At 43.1% G+C, this 21,824-nt stretch overlaps 1 protein-coding gene across 1 annotated transcript in view; it reads left to right on the top strand.

Moving 5' to 3' along the window:
* TMEM132E (transmembrane protein 132E) overlaps positions 1 to 21,824 on the top strand; it is a 663,923-nt gene that overhangs the window by 518,572 nt on the left and 123,527 nt on the right. The window contains exon 4 of the mRNA XM_077296388.1: positions 7,519 to 7,659. Coding sequence (XP_077152503.1) covers positions 7,519 to 7,659 — 141 coding nt within the window. The remainder of the gene's footprint in view (positions 1 to 7,518; positions 7,660 to 21,824) is intronic.

The raw sequence follows: 21,824 nt of genomic DNA, 5'->3' as shown, positions 1-21,824 counted from the left end.
TTCAGTGCCACGTATTTCAGTGCCACGTATTTAAGTGCCACGTATTTAAGTGCCACGTATCACATATTTCAGTGCCACGTATTTAAGTGCCACGTATTTCAGTGCCACGTATTTCAGTGACACGTATTTAAGTGCCACATATCACATATTTCAGTGCCACTTATTTAAGTGCCACGTATTTCAGTGCCACGTATTTCAGTGCCACGTATTTCAGTCCCACGTATTTCAGTGCCACGTGTTTCAGTGCCACGTATTTAAGTGCCACGTATCACGTATTTCAGTGCCACATATTTCAGTGCCACGTATTTCAGTGCCACGTATTTCAGTGCCACGTATTTCAGTCACGTTTAGGGTTAGGGTTAGGGGTAGGGTTAGGGTTAGGGCTAGGGTTGGAGGTAAAGTTAGGGTTGGGGCTAAAGTTAGGGTTGGGGCTAAAGTTAGGGTTAGGGTTTGGATTACATTTACGTTTGGATTAGGGTTGGGATTAGAATTATGGGTGTGTCAGGGCTAGGGGTGTGGTTAGGGTTACCGTTGGGATTAGGGTTAGGGGTGTGTTTGGGTTAGGGTTTCAGGTAGAATTGGGGGGTTTCCACTGTCCAGGCACATCAGGGGCTCTCCAAGCGTGACATGGCGTCCAATCTCAATTCCAGCCAATTCTGCGTTGAAAAAGTAAAACAGTGCTCCTTCCCTTCCGAGCTCTCCCGTGCGCCCAAAAAGGGGTTTACCCCAACATATGTGTTATCAGCGTACTCGGGACAAATTGAACAACAACTTCTGGGGTCCAAGTTCTCTTGTTATCCTTAGGAAAATAAAAATTTGGGGGGCTAAAAATCATTTTTGTGGGAAAAAAAAGATGTTTTATTTTCACGGCTCTGCATTATAAACTGTAGTGAAACACTTGGGGGTTCAAAGTTCTCACAACACATCTAGATAAGTTCCTTAGGGGGTCTACTTTCCAAAATGGTGTCACTTGTAGGGAGTTTCAATGTTTAGGCACATCAGGGGCTCTCCAAACGCAACATGGCGTCCCATCTCAATTCCAGTCAATTTTGCATTGAAAAGTCAAATGGCGCTCCTTCCCTTCCAAGCTCTGCCATGCGCCCAAACAATGGTTTACACCCACATATGGGGTATCAGCGTACTCAGGACAAATTGCACAACATTTTTTGGGGTCCAATTTCTTCTCTTACCCTTGGGAAAATAAAAAATTGGGGGCGAAAAGATCATTTTTGTGAAAAAATATGATTTTTTATTTTTACGGCTCTGCATTATAAACTTCTGTGAAGCACTTGGTGGGTCAAAGTGCTCACCACACATCTAGATAAGTTCCTTAGGGGGTCTACTTTCCAAAATGGTGTCACTTGTAGGGAGTTTCAATGTTTAGGCACATCAGGGGCTCTCCAAACGCAACATGGCGTCCCATCTCAATTCCAGTCAATTTTGCATTGAAAAGTCAAATGGCGCTCCTTCCCTTCCAAGCTCTGCCATGCGCCCAAACAATGGTTTACACCCACATATGGGATATCAGCGTACTCAGGACAAATTGCACAACATTTTTTGGGGTCCAATTTCTTCTCTTACCCTTGGGAAAATAAAAAATTGGGGGCGAAAAGATCATTTTTGTGAAAAAATATGATTTTTTATTTTTACGGCTCTGCATTATAAACTTCTGTGAAGCACTTGGTGGGTCAAAGTGCTCACCACACATCTAGATAAGTTCCTTAGGGGGTCTACTTTCCAAAATGGTGTCACTTGTAGGGAGTTTCAATGTTTAGGCACATCAGGGGCTCTCCAAACGCAACATGGCGTCCCATCTCAATTCCAGTCAATTTTGCATTGAAAAGTCAAATGGCGCTCCTTCCCTTCCAAGCTCTGCCATGCGCCTAAACAATGGTTTACACCCACATATGGGGTATCATCGTACTCAGGACAAATTGTACAACAACTTTGGGGGTCCATTTTCTCCTGTTACCCTTGGTAAAATAAAACAAATTGGAGCTGAAATAAATTGTGTGTGAAAAAAAGTTAAATGTTCATTTTTATTTAAACATTCCAAAAATTCCTGTGAAACACCTGAAGGGTTAATAAACTTCTTGAATGTGGTTTTGAGCACCTTGAGGGGTGCAGTTTTTAGAATGGTGTCACACTTGAGTATGTTCTATCATATAGACCCCTCAAAATGACTTCAAATGAGAAATTGCTGGTCAACTTTTAACCCTTATAACTCCGTCACAAAAAAAAATTTTGGTTCCAAAATTGTACTGATGTAAAGTAGACATGTGGGAAATGTTACTTATTAAGTATGTTGCGTGACATATGTCTGTGATTTAAGGGCACAAAAATTCAAAGTTGGAAAATTGCAAAATTTTCAAAATTTTTGCCAAATTTCCATTTTTTTCACAAATAAACGCAAGTTATATCGAATAAATTTTACCTTTAACATGAAGTACAATATGTCACGAGAAAACAATGTCAGAATCGCCAAGATCCGTCAAAGCGTTCCAGAGTTATAACCTCATAAAGGGACAGTGGTCAGAATTGTAAAAATTGGCCCGGTCATTAACGTGCAAACCACCCTTGGGGGTGAAGGGGTTAAACTTCACTTTTCGTGACTTTTTTGTTCCTCAATGTCATGCAGTCTGAAGAGAGTTGTAATATCGGCAACGGCCGGAATGGCATCCTCAGGCGTAACCCGCCAACATGCAATCCAGCTTCTGGCGGCAACGGACGGTCACCGGTTTTGCCCGTTGAGCCCCTAGTCCATTAATCTGTCGAGCTGAAGTGGGTAATGCCGTGGAAGTCTCTACCCGAGGCGTGCTCCGCCACACGCCTGTCATACACCGCACTGCAAACTGGCACTCACTTCTCAATGCGAGCATCACACACTGTCTGTCCGAGCACCTGAAGCTCTGCACACTCACTAGTTCCGAGAGGCCCTCATGTAACCCTCTCTCTCCTCACAGAGTGCGGCGCACACGTTCTTTCTTTCCCTGCCGGCGGGAAACTCTGCTCTTTTTCCATGCTTTATTTTTTTTTAATTCTGTGGATGCATGGTTGAAAAGCAATGTCTGAATTTCATTAGTTCATTTTCATAGATGTTTTATTTATTATTACTTTTGCCAGATTCATGTTATTTCTGTGACCATTGTGGATTTTTATTTCATTAAAACATTTTGACCACGTGTGTAATGCACATCTGCTGGGAGGCTGACTGTATATGCACATCTGCTGGGGGGCTGACTGTATATGCACATCTGCTGGGGGGCTGACTGTATATGCATATGTGCTGGGATGGAGACATGGGACAGGATGGAGACAAATTAGGCAGGAATATGGGGCAGGAATATGGGGCAGGATGGAGACAGATGGGACAGGGTCATGGAGCAGGATTGAGACAGATGGGGCAGGGTCATGGGGCAGAAAGTAGACAAATGGGGCAGGGTCATGGGGCAGGATGGAGACAGATGGGGCAGGGTCATGGGGCAGGATGGATGCGATGGAGATGGGGCAGGATCATGGGACAGATGGGGAAGGATCATGGGACAGATGGGGCAGGATTATGGGACAGATGGGGCAGGATAGAGAGATCATTTGGGGAAGAATAGATACTCATGAGGGCAGGATGGGAGAACATATGGCTGGAGCCTGGAATGAGATACACGGGTCCAGGATGAGGGATATTATTACCATAGGGGCTAATTAAGGGATATTATTACTGCAGTGATGTGTTTATTTTATTTTTTGTGGATACTGTTGTAAATGGGGGGGGGACGGTCCTGTCACTGTGCAGTGCGACGCTGTGTCGCCTATTTTTTTTCATCTGGTGTAGTGTGTAGAAGTTGGGAAAAAAGTAATGTGTTCTGCAAGTGGAGCTCTAGATTACTGTGTTATTTCATGCAGAGACGAGCCCTGGCTGGAAGAAATGATGGCTGTCTGGGCTGGTTGAAGATGAAAAGCAAAGATGAAGGACTTCGCCTAGAGACGTCACTGGTAAATCACTGTATTACCTGTACATTGACACTTTATACAGAGCTCCTGTGTATAATGTCACCAATGATCGCTGTATTATCTGTACACAGACGCTGTATACTAAATGCATATCTCCTGTGTAAATTGGCATGTATGGTGATAGTATTGAGTTTTTTTTATTAATCACCAGTATTGTAGCATTCAGTCGCTCTGTGGTGGTAATATGTTGTCTGGCCATGGTGTGGCGGTATTTGTTCCTTGCATGTGCTATTATTCGGTCACTGTGTGGTGGTAATATGTGGTCTGGTCATGTTGTGTTGGTATTTGTTCCTTATATGTGGTATTATTGGTCACCATGTGGTGGTAATATGTGGTCTGGACATGGTGCAGCGGTATTTGTCTCTTTTATGTGAGTCGCCCACCAGGGCCGTGGGGTACTCGGTACCGGGTCTGTTACTAAAAGGGAAAAAGGGACGTGTCATGGCAGCAGCAACCCGGTCCGTGGCCCTGGGCGCCCATGTTAAAGGGATGGTCTTTAAAGGGATTTGTATAATAAAAAATGTTCGTGACGCCACCTGTGGTATTCGGTCAGGGATGACCGACGCTGCTTAAAGGGGTCCTCTGGGGTGATGTTATGGCAGCCAGATGGTATAACTTCCCAGAGGTGAAGTAGGTCCCCAGGGCTCCCGGTGAATAGATGGAGGGTGGTGAGTGGTGCAGTAAAGAACGAAGGACACAGTTGTGCAGTCTTTTTACCTGGTTTACAGATGGTAGCAGGTAGCCACAGTCCAGGGCACCAGATCACAGGTACAGGCAGGGTCCGGCTGGCTTGGAAGCAAGTTTAGAGTCCAGCTTTATCAGGTGGAGTTAAAAGCCTTCCTTCTAGCGCTGTGTTGTTATAGTCCCTTACTGCCTGTGGCTTTGTAGCAAGGTCCTCTCAGTTATCTCTGTCCTTTGTGTAAGTGAGACACAAACCCGTATGACAGGTGACTCGAGTTTTTTTACAGGGTCTCTATCATGACCCGGACTCTATGTGTCACTGTGTCTCAAGGGTGTTAGGGCAAACAGGTGATGTATAATCCAGCTGTCCTGCCGGTTTCTGCTATGTGTGTTAGAGTCCCACAAAAGCCTCGGTCTTCCGGGTACAGGTGTCTGCACTCTGTCAGGGAAGTAGCCCCGTCGCGGCTATTCTCCTTTGTTGTCACTCTCCTGTGCTTTGCTCTCCAGCACTTTAGCTAAAGGCTGTTATTCCTTCTGTATCTCACTATCTAGGAGCTACAGCACTTCAGGCTGTACAGCCCCTCACCCGTCCTTCTGCCTCACACTGCTCCAGTCTGCTGTCCGGCACCAACTGTCTAAATCTTCCCAACTGCCTAGCAACTGCCTAGCAACTAACTTCTCCTCCCGACCATAGAGAGAGCAGCTCCCCTGATTTTGGGTGTAGAGCTCCCCCTTCTGGCCTGAAGTCAGAATGGTGTTGTATGTGCTAGTTACCTGTTAAAAGGAATCCTCCATCGCTTCCAAGCGTGACATCACTCTCCCCATGAGGAAAACAATGCCACTTTGACAAACAGGACTCTGGGGCGTCACATATGTGGTATTATAGGTCACTATGTGGTGGTAATATGGTGCCTGTTCATGGTGCGGTGATATTTGTCCCTTGTATGTGATATTATTGGTCATTTTAAAAATTGAAAAATAAGTAAAAATATGCCTAAATTGTATTGCATATTTTAACAAATGTTTAATAGGTTAGAGTAGAGTAAGGCCCACTTTGTCGTGGTGGCAGATTAAAAAAACCTTTTTGCCAAAACAAGAGCTGCTGGCTGTATGTGTGATCTGGTGATGGGAACTGTTAATGTGTAATTGATGAGAAGTGGAGTTTTTCCAAGAGAGAGCTGTGGGACTGTGGACAGTTTGAGGGGTGGACGCAGGGCTGGGATGGAACCTGAGTGGAGTCTCAAGGGGGCCCTAAACATTTTTTTTTTGCCATTATTGGGCCCCAAAATTGCTAATGGCAGCCCTGCCTGTGACCCACCACCTACCAGTCAGCATTTCCAGCTCTGCTTTTGTCTACCCAGCCTGGTACATCATGATGGCGACCCTCATGTAACATTGCACAAGGCTGGGTAATCAAAAGAAGAGCCACAGATGCTGGCAGGTGGGACAAATTCGCTCCCTTCTGACTCTCACGTGCTACTGACATGGCTGCTGGGCCGAAACCTACGAGTCGATCTGCTCCATCTGTGCTTGTTTTAAAAAACTATTCTTGTTTTCTCCTCTATAATGTTAATATTCGCAGTTTTGCTGGTAAAGTAGCTTTTGAGATATTTGCATAAAGATGTGTCGTAGTGTTTCCACAAAGCCCAAGCGGCGTAGACGTCCTGTAGGCTGCACCTATCCACCACTAGGCAATTTATTGTCTCTGACTGTTTCCGGTCTGCAGGGGATGGAGCGTTTTTGAATGATAACAGAGCCCTCTGCAGGGCGGCGTGTCCCCTGCCTGCACATTCTCCGGGGGCTGCAGTGATTAGCGGCACAGGTAACGGCTGTCAGCTGCTCCCCCGCCTGCCACTATCTTTAGATCCTAATTGTGTAATCAGGGCGCACAGCGGAAGGAGGGGCCGCGCTCTAATCTGTTATTCCAGCGTCTCAATAATCATACTCCCCGACCTGCACATCTACCTCCCACCCTGTCAGCCTCTGTGATTGGGGGGGGTTACATTGTACCTTTCAATTAGCCCCTTCATTTGGAAAGAGATGAATGATTAGCCAACCATGCCGGATGAGTGTGTGTTGTATTACTGTCTCATGTTAGCAGCCGGGACATCTATTATTTGATCTCTGCCGTATTAATAGGCTTAGGAAGCATTACGTTATTGTTGTGTCTGCGGTGAGACGCACAGGGCAACTGCCTTAGTTCCCATTTTCATTCTTCGCAGCCATACCCTATCTTCGTCATTTGTGTTTGTCGCCATCATTTTCACTTGTCGGGCACGCACCCCTCCTAAAACCTCAGTGGCATACAGATAATAGGGTACAGTTTCCGAGACTCATTCATGATGAAACGCTGCCTGGCACAAAGCCAACTCACCCGCTTCTTCTGCCTTTTTTCCTCTTCTCCTCCCCGCCCTTATTTTGTCTGCATTGATGTCTACAACATACAGTCACGTTAACACTGGGGATAAAGCCTCGGATGCACGGTATCACATCAAAGGTATCCCACTCCACTGAGCATTTTCTACTTCCCCAAGGCACAAGGAGCCTTTTATAGAACTTTAGAGGCTGTTGCTGCCTTAGGGGGAGGCATTTATGAAGGGGGCCAACTGTGCACCTTCTTTGAACAAGTAAAATAGTATCTCTTCAGTATTTCAGGTTTCCGACACATCTGAGTCCTCTAGGTCCCCTGCGTAGAACATCTGCGGAGTACAACCAATGTTCTCAGGTTCTGTGAATAGAAAAATGAAATCATGAGCACCAAAGAATCAATAGACTGACGGTCGGGACAATACCTGGTTTCATATATGTTCTTTTTTGTTTCCTCTACAGGGTGAAAGCGAAGAAAGGGATAAATTTGCAGAGTACCAAATCGCGGGATCTTCAGTGGGTTGTCAACTCCGAGCTTCTAACGGGTGGCAAACATTCCACTGCCACGGTGGACGTGATAAAGGTACAGAGGCTCCCTCCCAGGTATAGTACTCTTTTATGTCACTTTCCGGAGGCAACTCTGTAACAATCCAGCTATAATATTACAGCAATGATCTAATACGGAGATGAGGCGAGAGATAACTGCTGTGTACAGTGTAAAATGTTGCAGATCGGACTATGTTCTCTGAATATAATTATGTAAATGCGCATAAAAAACACATCAGTCACCAGTATTACCAATAAAGGGAGTCTGTCAGCAGGTATTTGCTACCCCATTTGATAATAGCGTAATGTAGGGGTAGAGACCCTGATTCCAGTGATGTATCACTTACTAAGCTGTTTGCTGTCATGTTGCTAAATCATAGTTTTGTCTTCTGCAGATCTAGCAGTTCTCCGAATGCTGAGCTCTTTACAATCTCACCCACACCACTGATTGGCAGAATTCTGTTCACGTACAGTGTAGACAGAAAGCTGTAGGGGTAGGGTTATACAGAGCTCATGAATACGTCTGCCTACCTGGCATCAGGATTACTAGTCCTCTAGTGATAATCTCCTGCTGATAAGTGATTTTATCGAAACTAAACTAAGCAGACCACAAAGTAATAAATCACTGGAATCAGGGTCTCTGCCCCTACATTATGCTGCTTTCAGATTAGGTGGCAAAAATCTGGTGGAAGATTCCCTTTAATGGGAATCTGTCAGCAGTTTTGACCAAACTGTAATCATTGTTGCTTATGATGAGGATGTGGAAACAAAAACAAACATCCCCGTGTTATCATGCAGCTGGTATAAGGGAGAAGTTCTTGGTTTTCTAGCGGCATTTTTAAATCATCAGATCGGGGTCAGTGGGGATTCACAGGGTGAGTATCACTACTTTTATTGCTTTCAGCAATCTGAAGCATTTTAAATCATTTAACCCTTTTACAAGTCACATTCTAATAAGAAGTCAGATGCTTGCTGTGCATTCTTTAAATAGAACTCGTCAGCTCCGCTGTGCCTCCTAAAGTGCTCCCATAACTTTAAATATGCTTAGTCCTGTATTAAACTAAACGTTCTTTATATGCCATAGAAATGTGTCTAATTTTTCAAAAACAGTGTTCAGCCCCTTCACCCACGGAGCTTTTTTTGGTTTTACATTTTTGTTTTTTGCTCCCATTCTTCCCAGAGCCATAACCTTTTTATTTTTCCATCAATATGGCCATGTGAGGGCTTGTGTTTTGCAAGACAAGTTGTACTTTTGAAGGACATCATTGGTTTTGGCATGCCATGTACTAGAAAAAAGCAAAAAATTCCAAATGCAGTGAAATTACAGAAAAAGTGCAATCTCACATTTGTTTTTTGTTTGGCTTTTTTACTAGGTTTGCTTATTTTTTTGCGTGCCGAGCTGACATTTTTAATGATACCATTTTAATGCAGATACGATCTTTTTATCGCCCGTTATTGCATTTTAATGCATTGTCACAGCGACCAAAAAAACTTAATTCTAGCTTTTTTCTCGCTACGCCATTTAGCAATCAGTTTAATCCTTTTTTTCTTGATAGATCGGGCGATTCTGAATGCGGCGGTACCAAATATGTGTAGGTTTTATTTTTTTTTTTTAATTGTTTTATTTTGAATGGGGCGAAAGGGGGGTGATTTGAACTTTTATTTTTTTATATTTTTTAAACATTTTTTTTTACTTTTGGCATACTTCAAAAGCCTCAATGGGAGACTAGAAGCTGGCATAACCCGATCGGCTCTGCTACATGCAGGCGATGATCAGATCGCCTCCAAATAGCAAAATTACTCTCTTGCTATGAGCGCCAACCACAGCAAGCCGGCATAAACAACCAGAGAGGTCTCAAGGAGACCTTCGGTTGTCATGCCGGAAGCGCTTATTAAATGTCACTGTTAGCTTTTGACAGCGGCATTTAACGGGTTAATAGCCGCGAGTGGATCGTGATTCCACCCACAGCTGTTCAAAACAGCTGATATGTGCCGGGAAAGATGTGGGCTCTGAAGCCCATATCAAAGGGAGGGAGTCCGATATCTGCGTAAATGTTAAAGACAATCTGTCAGCAGGTTTTTGCTATGGAATCTAACCGCAGCATGATGGAAGTGTAAAAAGTATTCATACCACGTGAACTTTTCCCCATTATTTCATGCTACACCCACAAACTTAAATGCACTTTGTTGGGATTTTATGTGGTATACCAACACAAATTAGCAAGTATTTGTGAAGTATGTTGGAAATGATGCAAGGTTTTCCAAATATTTTAAAAATATAAATCTGAAAATTGTGACATGCATTTATATTCAGCCCCCCTGAGTCAATACTTTGTAGGACCACTTTTTGCTTGAATTAGTGGTGCAAGTCTTTTGAGTTCTGTCTCTACCAGCTTTGTACATCTAAAGGCTGAAATTTTGCCCATTCTACTTTGCAAACTAGCTCAAGCTCAGTGAGATTGGATGGAGAGTGTCTGTGAGCAGAAATTTTCAAGATTTGCTACAGATTCTTGATGGGATTTAGGTCTGGACTTTGACTGGGCTATTCATACACATGAATATGCTTTGATCTAAACCAGTCCATTGCAGCTCCGGCAGTATGTTAGAGTTGTGGTCATGCTGGAAGGTGAACCTACACCCCAGTCTTAAGTCTTCTGCGACATCCGACAGGTTTTACTCCAGGATGGTTCTATCCTTATCTTCATCCATCTTCCTATTATCTGATCAGCTTCCCTGTCCCTGCTGAAGAAAAGCATCCACACAGCATGATGATGCCACCATTGTGTTTGATGGTGGGCATGGTATTTTTAGGGTGATGTGCAGTATTATCTTTCTACCGTAGATTGCATTTTAAATTTTGCCCAAAAAGTTTTGCTTTGGTCTCCTCTAACCAGATCACCTTCTTCTATATGCTAGCTGTGTCCCCCACATGACTTTTTGCAAACTGCAAATAGGACTTCTTAAGCTTGCTTTCAAAAATTGGTTTCTTCTTGACACTCCTCCATAAAAGTCAGATTTGTGGATTATATGACTAATAGTTGTCTTCTGGACAGATTTTCCCACAGGAACTGTGGATCTCTGGATCTTCTCCAGATTGAACATGAGCCTCTTGGCTGCTTCTCTAATTAGGGCTCTCCTTGCTTGTGATGTCAGTTTAGATGGACAGAAATGTCTTGGAAGGTTTGCAATTGTGTCTTACTCCTTCCATTTTTAGATGATTGATTGAACAGCGCTTTGTGAGATGTTCAGAACTTGGGATACTTTTTTTTATATCCTAACCTTGTTTTACTCTTCTCCACAACTTTATCCCTGACCTCTCTGGTGTGTTCCTTGGTTTTTAAGATGCTGTTTGTTCCCTTATATTCTCAAGCAAACCTCTGAGTCCTTCACAGAACAGCTGTAGTTACACTGAGAGTAAATTACACAAAGGTGGACTCAATTTACTAATTATGTGACTTTGAAGCAATTGGAGACTCAGGATTTTGCAAGTCACAATTTTCAAATTTAGATTTTTAAAATATTAAGAAAGCCATGTAACATTCCCTTCCCTAATACTTGCTACTTTGTGTTGGTATATCACATAAAATCGCAATAAAATACATTTAAGTTTGAGGGTGTAACATGAAAAAATGTGGAAACATTTGTGGGGAATGAATATTTAACAAAGCTCTGTAGCTGAACTAGCTTGCACACTTTGTCCGGCAGTGATAATTTCCTGTTGATAAAACAGCTATTGTATTGAAACTACAACACAAAGTCTAGTATGCTACACATCCATAGAATCAGGGTCTCTTCCCCTTCATTATGCTGCTCTCTGATTAAAAAGCAAAAACCTGCTGACAAATTTCCTTTAAGTCTTATTACTTTACTCGCCGATACAGCGCCATCATACTCCACAGCGCTTTACACATCCGATCATCATTGTCATCATTGGGCTGCACAACCTAAATTCCTCCCTTGACGTGTGGGAGGTAACCAGAGTACCCAGAGGAAATTGACGCAAACATGAGGAGAACATACAAAATCCTTGCACATGTTGTCTTTTTTGCCATGTATAAATGAGGTAGGACTAGACTAGCATGGTGTTGATTCCGCTAGACAAGTCTGGCCTCAGATCCCACATTCATGCTCAGGTTGACATAGTTGACACCTTCCACTGACTTCAGCCAAGCTGTCACAAATCTTAGGTATGCAGGCATCATTCTGCCTGCCTAAGAGTGCCCAAACAATCTGGGTGAAGGCTCTGTCTGCTGCTTCATCTGTGCATTGAGCATTCTCAAACAAGCAGATCATTGTGCACATAATATTTGATGCAAGGTCAATGTGTGGCGGTTGTCATCCATCCCCCCCGAATACAGTATTTGAGGGTGAACTAGGTTTATTGAATCAATTAAATCTATATGACAAGCTATACTTAACCCCCTAACGACCGCCGATACGCCTTTTAGCGGCAGCAGTTAAGGGGCCTTATTCCTCAGCTCCGCTTTTTAACAGTGCTGAGAAATAAGGGTATAGGCTCCCCAGAGTAGGAAAATCTCTGAGGTCTTGGCTACTGGGGAAAGCTGAGAACCCAGAGAATATGATTCAGGTTGTTTTTTACCATCCCCATTCTTGTTATCGCCATTATTCATTGAATAACAGCGATCACAATAAAAAAAGTCAGATTTCCTATTAATTTCTTTCTCGTGTGATATGATCTAGCATACCATAGGAGAGAGAAATCGGGTTCCCTGAGCCTCCCCGGACCATCCTGCTCTGTCCCATGGCCTTCCACGTCTTCTTCCTGGAAGAAAATGTTGGGCACATGTGCAGTGTGCCCACTGAGATCTGCCAAACGGTACCTGGCAACAATAGGAGATTTTTCCTATTGGTTCATTTTGATCACTGTGATAGACCCTATCACAGTGATCAAAATGAAAAAAATTGTAAATCAAACCCCCCTTTGTCACCCCCTTGGTTAGGTAAAAAATAATTAAATAAAATAAATGTATTTTTTTCCATTCTTTGCAATTAGGGTTAGGGTTGGGCTAGGGTTAGGGTTGGAGCTAAGGTTAGGGTTTTGTTGTGGGTAGGGTTGTGTTGGGGTTAGGGTTATGCTGGGGTTAGGGTTGTGTTGTGTTGTGTTGGGTTTAGGGTTGTGTTGGGTTTAGGGTGGTGTTGGCATTTGAGTGGTGTTGGCGTTAGAGTGGTTATGGGGTTAGGGTTGTGGTTAGGGTTAGGATTAGGATTAGAATTGTGTTGGAGTTAGGATTATGTAGGGGTTAGAGTGGTGTTGGGGTTAGGGTGGTGTTGGAGTTAGGTTTGTGATTAGGGTTATGGTTGTGGCTAGGGTTAGGGTTGGGATTAGAGTTAGGGGTGTGTTGGGGTTAGGGTTTACGTTAGGCCTGTGTTAGGGTTGGAGTTAGGCTGCCGTCACACTAGCAGTATTTGGTCAGTATTTTACATCAGCATTTGTAAGCCAAAACCAGGAGTGGGTGATAAATGCAGAAGTGGTGCATATGCTTCTATTATACTTTTCCTCTAATTGTTCCACTCCTGGTTTTGGCTACAAATGCTGATGTAAAATATTGACCAAATACTGCTAGTGTGACGGCAGCCTTAGACTTGGGGGGTTTCCACTGTTTAGATACATCACGGGGTCTCCAAACGCATCATGGTGCCCACCATTGATTCCAGCCAGTTTTGCTTTCCAAATGTCAAACAGTGCTCCCTCTCTTCTGAGCCCTTCCATGAGCACAAACAGTGGCTTTCCTCCACATATGGGGTAGCGGCGTACTCAGGAGTAATTGCACAACAAATTTTGTTGTTTGTTGTTGTTTCTCCTGATACCCTTATGAAAATAAAAAAGTTTGGGTGTAAAGTAAATTTTTGTGAAAAAAGTAAAATGTTAATTTTTTCCTTCCACATTGCTTTAATTCTCGTGTAGCACCTGAAGGGTTAATAAACTTCTTGAGTGTGGTTTTGCGCATGGTGAGGGGTGCAGTCTTTAGATTAGTGTCACTTTTGGGCATTTTCTGTCATATTGACCCCTCAAACTCACTTCAAATGTGATGCCGTTCCTAAAAAAATTATTTTGCAAATTTTGTTGGAAAATGAGAAATCGCTGGTCAACTTTAAACCCTTATAAAGTCCTAATAAAAAAAATAAATTATGTTTCCAAAATTGTGCTGATGTAAAGTAGACATGTGGGAAATGTTATTTTTTAACAATTTTGTGTAACACGACTTTAAGGGCACAAAAATTTTAAGTTTAAAAATTTCAAAATTTTCGCCAAATTTCCATTTTTTCGTAAATAAACGCAAGTCATATCAAAGATATTTTACCACTAAAATGAAGTACAATATGTCACAAAAAACAATCTCAGAATCAGTGGGATCCATTTCAACAAACTTTATATAAGTTTATAAATCAAACAGAAGGGAGCTACAAACCAGCAAATAACCATAAAATTTATATTTTTATTGTAATCATTAAAAACAAACAATCATAAATATACAAAATGGGAAACTAATACATGGCAGAGTGAACTCATGGTGATCCATGTAGTAAATAAATTGGCATAGTAAATTCATAGAAAATAGTTAACACAATGCAACAATTTATAAAGCAAAAGTGCACCAGCAAGCTCTGGAATGTAAAGGTAAATTTACCAAGGTAAGCACAGAGCTGCCAGAATTATACGCAGGATAGTATATAGTTAAACACACTGATAGCTATATGTATGCACACACAGGTGTGTAATCCCTGCACAAAGTGATAAGTAACCATAATATAATGTGCTAAATGACATCCATATCGGGGAAACCCCATTAAGGTGCCTGTGCAATAAGTTAGGTTGAATTGACTATAAATATATATATATAAGTGTGCAGGGAGCAGACAGCAATCAATGGGGAGATAATAGTGCAATAATATTACCTGCGAGAGAATGGATCACCAAGAAAAAGATGGCCCCGACGCGCGTTTCGCAAAAATAGCTTCTTCCTGGGGGTAGTAGTGGTGGGGAAGGTGCAGAGTGAGCTGCTTAAATGCAGCAGTGATAATGGCGCCGGTGCCCGTCGCGCACACTCCAGGAAGCGGCGGGTCCGGCGTCCCACGTCACCAAGACCCGCCCAACTCAGACGCGTCTGAGAGGTAGGGGGAGGATGACGCAGGAGGGACGCGTTACCACGGCAACCCAGAGAGGCCGACGGGTGCAAGCGCACTGCGCAGCATAAGTGAAAGGTGAAGTGAACAAGATGAATACAACAGTGGATACAAAACCAACGTAAAAGTGAAGGGTAAAAGGTGTTAATACTGATGCAGGCTATACTGGAGTCACAGTGTAAAGTTTAAGAATAATAAATAGACACATGATAAATATTATATAAATATATAAATACAGCAATATGAATATGTGATTATAAACATTAACACATGCTGCATCATAATTAAAATAACAGTGATATAAATATTGTGCATATAAGTATTACAGAAGCCAATTCTTGACAGATCTTCTTCTTGGACGGATATATAGAAATAAACCACGTCACATTTGAAAAATGGAAAGACATCAGAACCGGTCAATGCATATCAATGCTGCAGAGTATATAGAGCTGTAGAAAGATAATGCAAAATTAAATACATAAAAGGGGATGAACAAAAATATTATAAACACCTCACAATAAAATATGTATGCACGTATACACGTGTATGAAATATACAACCGTGAACACATGCATAAGTTAAAACCAATTAAATTAAAACAGACAAAGCAATGAAGCACCTTAAAATCAAAGTTAATCATTTAAAGAAAGGGAGCAAAACTCATGACTTCATTTAAACCATTCGGTTGGAGTGAGCCTATTTTGGAAATCCACTTCGTTTCTAACTGGGCCAGTTTGGTTTTAACATTGCCGCCTCTTGAGTCTTTGTATATCTTGTCAATGCCGATTACCCTAAGTAGATTGGGGTCACAGTTGTGGACAGACTTAAAGTGTCTTGGTATCGGCTTCAGGGTAGTCAGATCCTTGACCTCAAGTGCATTAGATATGTCTCGGACATGTTCACGAGTCCGTATTTTAAGCGGTCTAGTTGTCATGCCGATGTATATTAGATGACACGGACATGTGGCATAGTATATAACGAGGTCAGTGCCACACGTGATGTTATGTGTGATTCGAAAAATCTTACCATGCCTGTCTCTGAAGTCCAGGGTCCTATCCATGTTTTTACAGGCCAAACACGTTTTACATGGAAAAAATCCCCATTTCGGTCCTCTAGTTTCAAAGGGATTATGTGTTTTGACACCCTTGTATTGGCTATGAACCAACAGATCCTTCAGGCTCTGAGATCTCCTATATGTGATCGTTGGATGTCTAGGAATGCTCTTTGCCAATACTGGATCACTCTTGATAATTGGCCAAAATTTAGAGAGTGCCTGCCTCATAGGTTTCCACTTTTCATTATATGTTGATATAAACCGTGGTAGATGTAGGTGGTGGTTTCTTATGTTTCAGCAAGTCTAGTCTAGATTTATTCCCTGCTTTCGACCAACCACGACGAATGACCCGGTTGGAGTATCCCCTCTGTGCAAATCGTTGTGCTAATTCCGAGGACTGTTTTTGAAAAGATGACTCCGTAGAGCAGATCCTTCTAGTTCTCAAGAACTGTCCGTAAGGAATACTATCCTTCAGGGGTCTAGGATGTGAGGAGGCAGCGTGTAACACTGAATTGACGGATGTTTCCTTCCTAAATACTTCCGTATGTAGAAATCCATCATGGCCCTTGTAGATTTTTGTGTCCAAAAATTCAATGCTAGTTTGGCTATAATTGCAAGTCAACTTGATATTTAAGGCTTTGTTATTCAGAAGTTGAATAAACGATATTAAGTCATTTTCAGAGCCCTGCCAAATGACAAAAATATCGTCTATGAATCGCATCCATGTACACACTTTCTCAATCAGAGGGATGACGTTGGTCAAGAAGATGGTACGTTCCCATGACCCCAAAAATAAGTTAGCATATGAGGGCGCAAATGCTGCCCCCATAGCCGTCCCCTGTAATTGACCTTTTACCCTTCACTTTTACGTTGGTTTTGTATCCACTGTTGTATTCATCTTGTTCACTTCACCTTTCACTTATGCTGCGCAGTGCGCTTGCGCCCGTCGGCCTCTCTGGGTTGCCGTGGTAACGCGTCCCTCCTGCGTCATCCTCCCCCTACCTCTCAGACGCGTCTGAGTTGGGCGGGTCTTGGTGACGTGGGACGCCGGACCCGCCGCTTCCTGGAGTGTGCGCGACGGGCACCGGCGCCATTATCACCGCTGCATTTAAGCAGCTCACTCTGCACCTTCCCCACCACTACTACCCCCAGGAAGAAGCTATTTTTGCGAAACGCGCGTCGGGGCCATCTTTTCCTTGGTGATCCATTCTCTCGCAGGTAATATTATTGCACTATTATCTCCCCATTGATTGCTGTCTGCTCCCTGCACACTTATATATATATATATTTATAGTCAATTCAACCTAACTTATTGCACAGGCACCTTAATGGGGTTTCCCCGATATGGATGTCATTTAGCACATTATATTATGGTTACTTATCACTTTGTGCAGGGATTACACACCTATGTGTGCATACATATAGCTATCAGTGTGTTTAACTATATACTATCCTGCATATAATTCTGGCAGCTCTGTGCTTACCTTGGTAAATTTACCTTTACATTCCAGAGCTTGCTGGTGCACTTTTGCTTTATAAATTGTTGCATTGTGTTAACTATTTTCTATGAATTTACTATGCCAATTTATTTACTACATGGATCACCATGAGTTCACTCTGCCATGTATTAGTTTCCCATTTTGTATATTTATGATTGTTTGTTTTTAATGATTACAATAAAAATATAAATTTTATGGTTATTTGCTGGTTTGTAGCTCCCTTCTGTTTGATTTATGCTAATTTTGGAGATATATAGCATATACTTATTGGTCTAATCTTTTTGGTATTTGTTTATATAAGTTTATAGTAGAATAAAACATTATAGCGAACCTAGAACACAGGAGAAACAAGAGTCGAAAAAAATGGCTAAAATAATACAAAAGTAACAATAAATAATATATTTTATTTAAAGTCCATACAAAAAAACATCATATGCAATAATATATACTGGTACAAAAATGAGTGTTACGTGACTGCATACAAGGTGCATTATATCCAGGAACCAATGGGCGGCACTAAAAATAATATATCGTTGCGGTACTTATACTTAATCTGCATGTGCACATTAGTACCTAGTTCCGATATAGAAAAGGCACAGATATCTCAGTGGTAAACCATCACTGGACCGGCAACATGCCGTGTCCAGATTCCCGCAAAGTCCAACGTACAGAAAATGCTTAAATGGTATTAAACAGGGAAAAATTTACCCATAGGTGTCTGTATTCGTCCGTCCAGGTCCTGGATGTATACCCCGACGCGCGTTTCGCGTGGATATGTGACCGCTTCCTCAGGGGGCGTGACCAATCACAAGCCGGGACGTCACGGGAGGCTGGACACGCGCCCATTTTAAAATGCGCGCGTGTCCAGCCTCCCGTGACGTCACGGCTTGTGATTGGTTGCGTCGCCCATGTGACTGCGACGCAACCAATCACAAAGCCGGGACGTAATTTTAAAATCCTTAAGGACCTGAAATTACGTCACGGCTTGCTGTGATTGGTTGCGTCGCCCATGTGACTGCGACGCAACCAATCACAAAGCCGGAGCGTAATTTTAAAATACTGAATGACCTGAAATTACGTCACGGCTTGCTGTGATTGGTTGCGTCGCCGCCACATGGGCGGCATGCGACCAATCACAAGCCGGGACTTCACGTAAGGAAAGAAAAGCGCGAATTTTAAACAAAGAACGCTGCCGCTTCCCTCGGTAAGGTGCAGGCTGCGTCGGAGAGGTGAGTATAGCAATATTTTTTATTTTAATTCTTTCTTTTACACATTAATATGGATCCCAGGGCCTGAAGGAGAGTTCCCTCTCCTTCAGACCCTGAGAACCATCAGGAATACCATCCGATACTTGAGTCCCATTGACTTGTATTGGTATCGGGTATCGGTATCGGATTGGATCCGATACTTTGCCGTTATCGGCCGATACTTTCCGATACCGATACTTTCAAGTATCGGACGGTATCGCTCAACACTAGTGATTACAGAAGAACAGAAAAGCAGATTTCTTCACCAAATATATCAATGTCATCAGTATTACAGCGCCATTACAGCCATGCCTTTACTTTACAATACAAAATTGTGCTGACAAGTTTTCTTTAAGCCAAGTATTATCTTCCCCCAGACCTCCTGAATAGAGGTGGGAGAATAGTTATCTTCCCCCAGACCTCCTGAATAGAGGTGGGAGAATAGTTATCTTCCCCCAGACCTCCTGAATAGAGGTGGGAGAATAATTATCTTCCCCCAGACCTCCTAAATAGAGGTGGGAGAATAGTTATCTTCCCCCAGACCTGCTGAATAGAGGTGGGAGAATAGTTATCTTCCCCCAGACCTCCTGAATAGAGGTGGGAGAATAGTTATCTTCCCCCAGACCTCCTGAATAGAGGTGGGAGAATAGTTATCTTCCCCCGGACCTCCTGAATAGAGGTGGGAGAATAGTTATCTTCCCCCGGACTTCCTGAATAGAGGTGGGAGAATAGTTATCTTCCCCCACACCTCCTGAATAGAGATGGGAGAATAGTTATCTTCCCCCACACCTCCTGAATAGAGGTGGGAGAATAGTTATCTTCCCCCAGACCTCCTGAATAGAGGTGGGAGAATAGTTATCTTCCCCCAGACCTCCTGAATAGAGGTGGGAGAATAGTTATCTTCCCCCAGACCTGCTGAATAGAGGTGGGAGAATAGTTATCTTCCCCCAGACCTCCTGAATAGAGGTGGGAGAATAGTTATCTTCCCCCAGACCTCCTGAATAGAGGTGGGAGAATAGTTATCTTCCCCCGGACCTCCTGAATAGAGGTGGGAGAATAGTTATCTTCCCCTGGACTTCCTGAATAGAGGTGGGAGAATAGTTATCTTCCCCCACACCTCCTGAATAGAGGTGGGAGAATAGTTATCTTCCCCCACACCTCCTGAATAGAGGTGGGAGAATAGTTATCTTCCCCCAGACCTCCTGAATAGAGGTGGGAGAATAGTTATCTTCCCCCAGACCTCCTGAATAGAGGTGGGAGAATAATTATCTTCCCCCAGACCTCCTAAATAGAGGTGGGAGAATAGTTATCTTCCCCCAGACCTCCTGAATAGAGGTGGGAGAATAGTTATCTTCACCTAGACCTCCTGAATAGAGGTGGGAGAATAGTTATCTTCCCCCAGACCTCCTGAATAGAGGTGGGAGAATAGTTATCTTCCCCCAGACCTCCTGAATAGAGGTGGGAGAATAGTTATCTTCCCCCAGACCTCCTGAATAGAGGTGGGAGAATAGTTATCTTCCCCCAGACCTCCTGAATAGAGGTGGGAGAATAGTTATCTTCCCCCAGACCTCCTGAATAGAGGTGGGAGAATAATTATCTTCCCCCAGACCTCCTAAATAGAGGTGGGAGAATAGTTATCTTCCCCCAGACCTCCTGAATAGAGGTGGGAGAATAGTTATCTTCCCCCAGACCTCCTGAATAGAGGTGGGAGAATAGTTATCTTCCCCCAGACCTCCTGAATAGAGGTGGGAGAATAGTTATCTTCCCCCACACCTCCTGAATAGAGGTGGGAGATAAAGTTATCTTCCCCTATATCTCCTGAATAGAGGTGGGAGAATAGTTATCTTCCCCCAGACCTCCTGAATAGAGGTGGGAGAATAGTTATCTTCCCCCAGACCTCCTGAATAGAGGTGGGAGAATAGTTATCTTCCCCCACACCTCCTGAATAGAGGTGGGAGATAAAGTTATCTTCCCCTATATCTCCTGAATAGAGGTGGGAGAATAGTTATCTTCCCCCAGACCTCCTGAATAGAGGTGGGAGAATAGTTATCTTCCCCCAGACCTCCTGAATAGAGGTGGGAGAATAGTTATCTTCCCCCACACCTCCTGAATAGAGGTGGGAGAATAGTTATCTTCCCCCACACCTCCTGAATAGAGGTGGGAGAATAGTTATCTTCCCCCAGACCTCCTGAATAGAGGTGGGAGAATAGTTATTTTCCCCCCAGACCTCCTGAATAGAGGTGGGAGAATAGTTATCTTCCCCCAGACCTCCTGAATAGAGGTGGGAGAATAGTTATCTTCCCCCAGACCTCCTGAATAGAGGTGGGAGAATAGTTTTCTTCCCCTAGACCTCCTGAATAGAGGTGGGAGAATAGTTATCTTCCCCCAGACCTCCTGAATAGAGGTGGGAGAATAGTTATCTTCCCCCAGACCTCCTGAATAGGGGTGGGAGAATAGTTATCTTCTCCCAGACCTCCTGAATAGAGGTGGGAGAATAGTTATCTTCCCCCAGACCTCCTGAATAGAGGTGGGAGAATAGATTCGCAGTACTCCAATCCATTGGCCACATTAGTAATCTGTGACCACTGAATGGGAGGCCTGTAAATCTCCTTACCTTTTGGCATTCCTTACTTGATTAGAAGGGCAAGTGCAGTGCTATCAGAGAGGCGTGATTTGCATACGACGACGTTTCGCCAATCCGACTAATCAAAAGAAGTGCTGGAAATGCCAGGAGTTGAGGATAATTTTGCAGGCCTCCCATCCAGCAGTCACAGAATACTGCCGTCGCCTATAAAAAGGAGTCCTACAAATCAATTTTCTCATCTCTATTCAAAAACTTACCATCCACTCTGAAAAACCGCTCAAATTTGTGTTGATCAAAGCAAGATGGACTACAAATACTGTGAGGAGTCAGCTCCTATTATACACTGTGTGCAGTCAGCACAGTGAGAGACCAGACAAATCCCGTTGCAGTTTTCAACAAATGTATTTCATTTCAACGCTGAATTCACAGATACACAGCTCAGTACTACTGCATAATGTCATTCATGCATCTGCTGCTTTTGTCTGTGTGCTACAGAGAAGAGCAGGAATCCATTATATGGATGTACTGTGTATAGCAGATATTATAATAGCTAGTCTTCAGCAGCTAGCCCAGAGTCAATTGCACACTAGGAGAGAGCCTGCAGAGGTGAATACTTGTAATAATGCAGGATACAGGTCATGTAGTGGATAGAAATATGTACACACATAACAGCTTATTCTGACAGCTGGTAC

Source organism: Ranitomeya variabilis, chromosome 3 (genome assembly GCF_051348905.1).
Source record: "Ranitomeya variabilis isolate aRanVar5 chromosome 3, aRanVar5.hap1, whole genome shotgun sequence".
In the NCBI taxonomy this organism is placed as follows: Eukaryota; Metazoa; Chordata; class Amphibia; order Anura; family Dendrobatidae; genus Ranitomeya; species Ranitomeya variabilis.
Note: the sequence above shows the minus strand (reverse complement) of the source record. Positions and strands in the feature narration are given on the sequence as shown.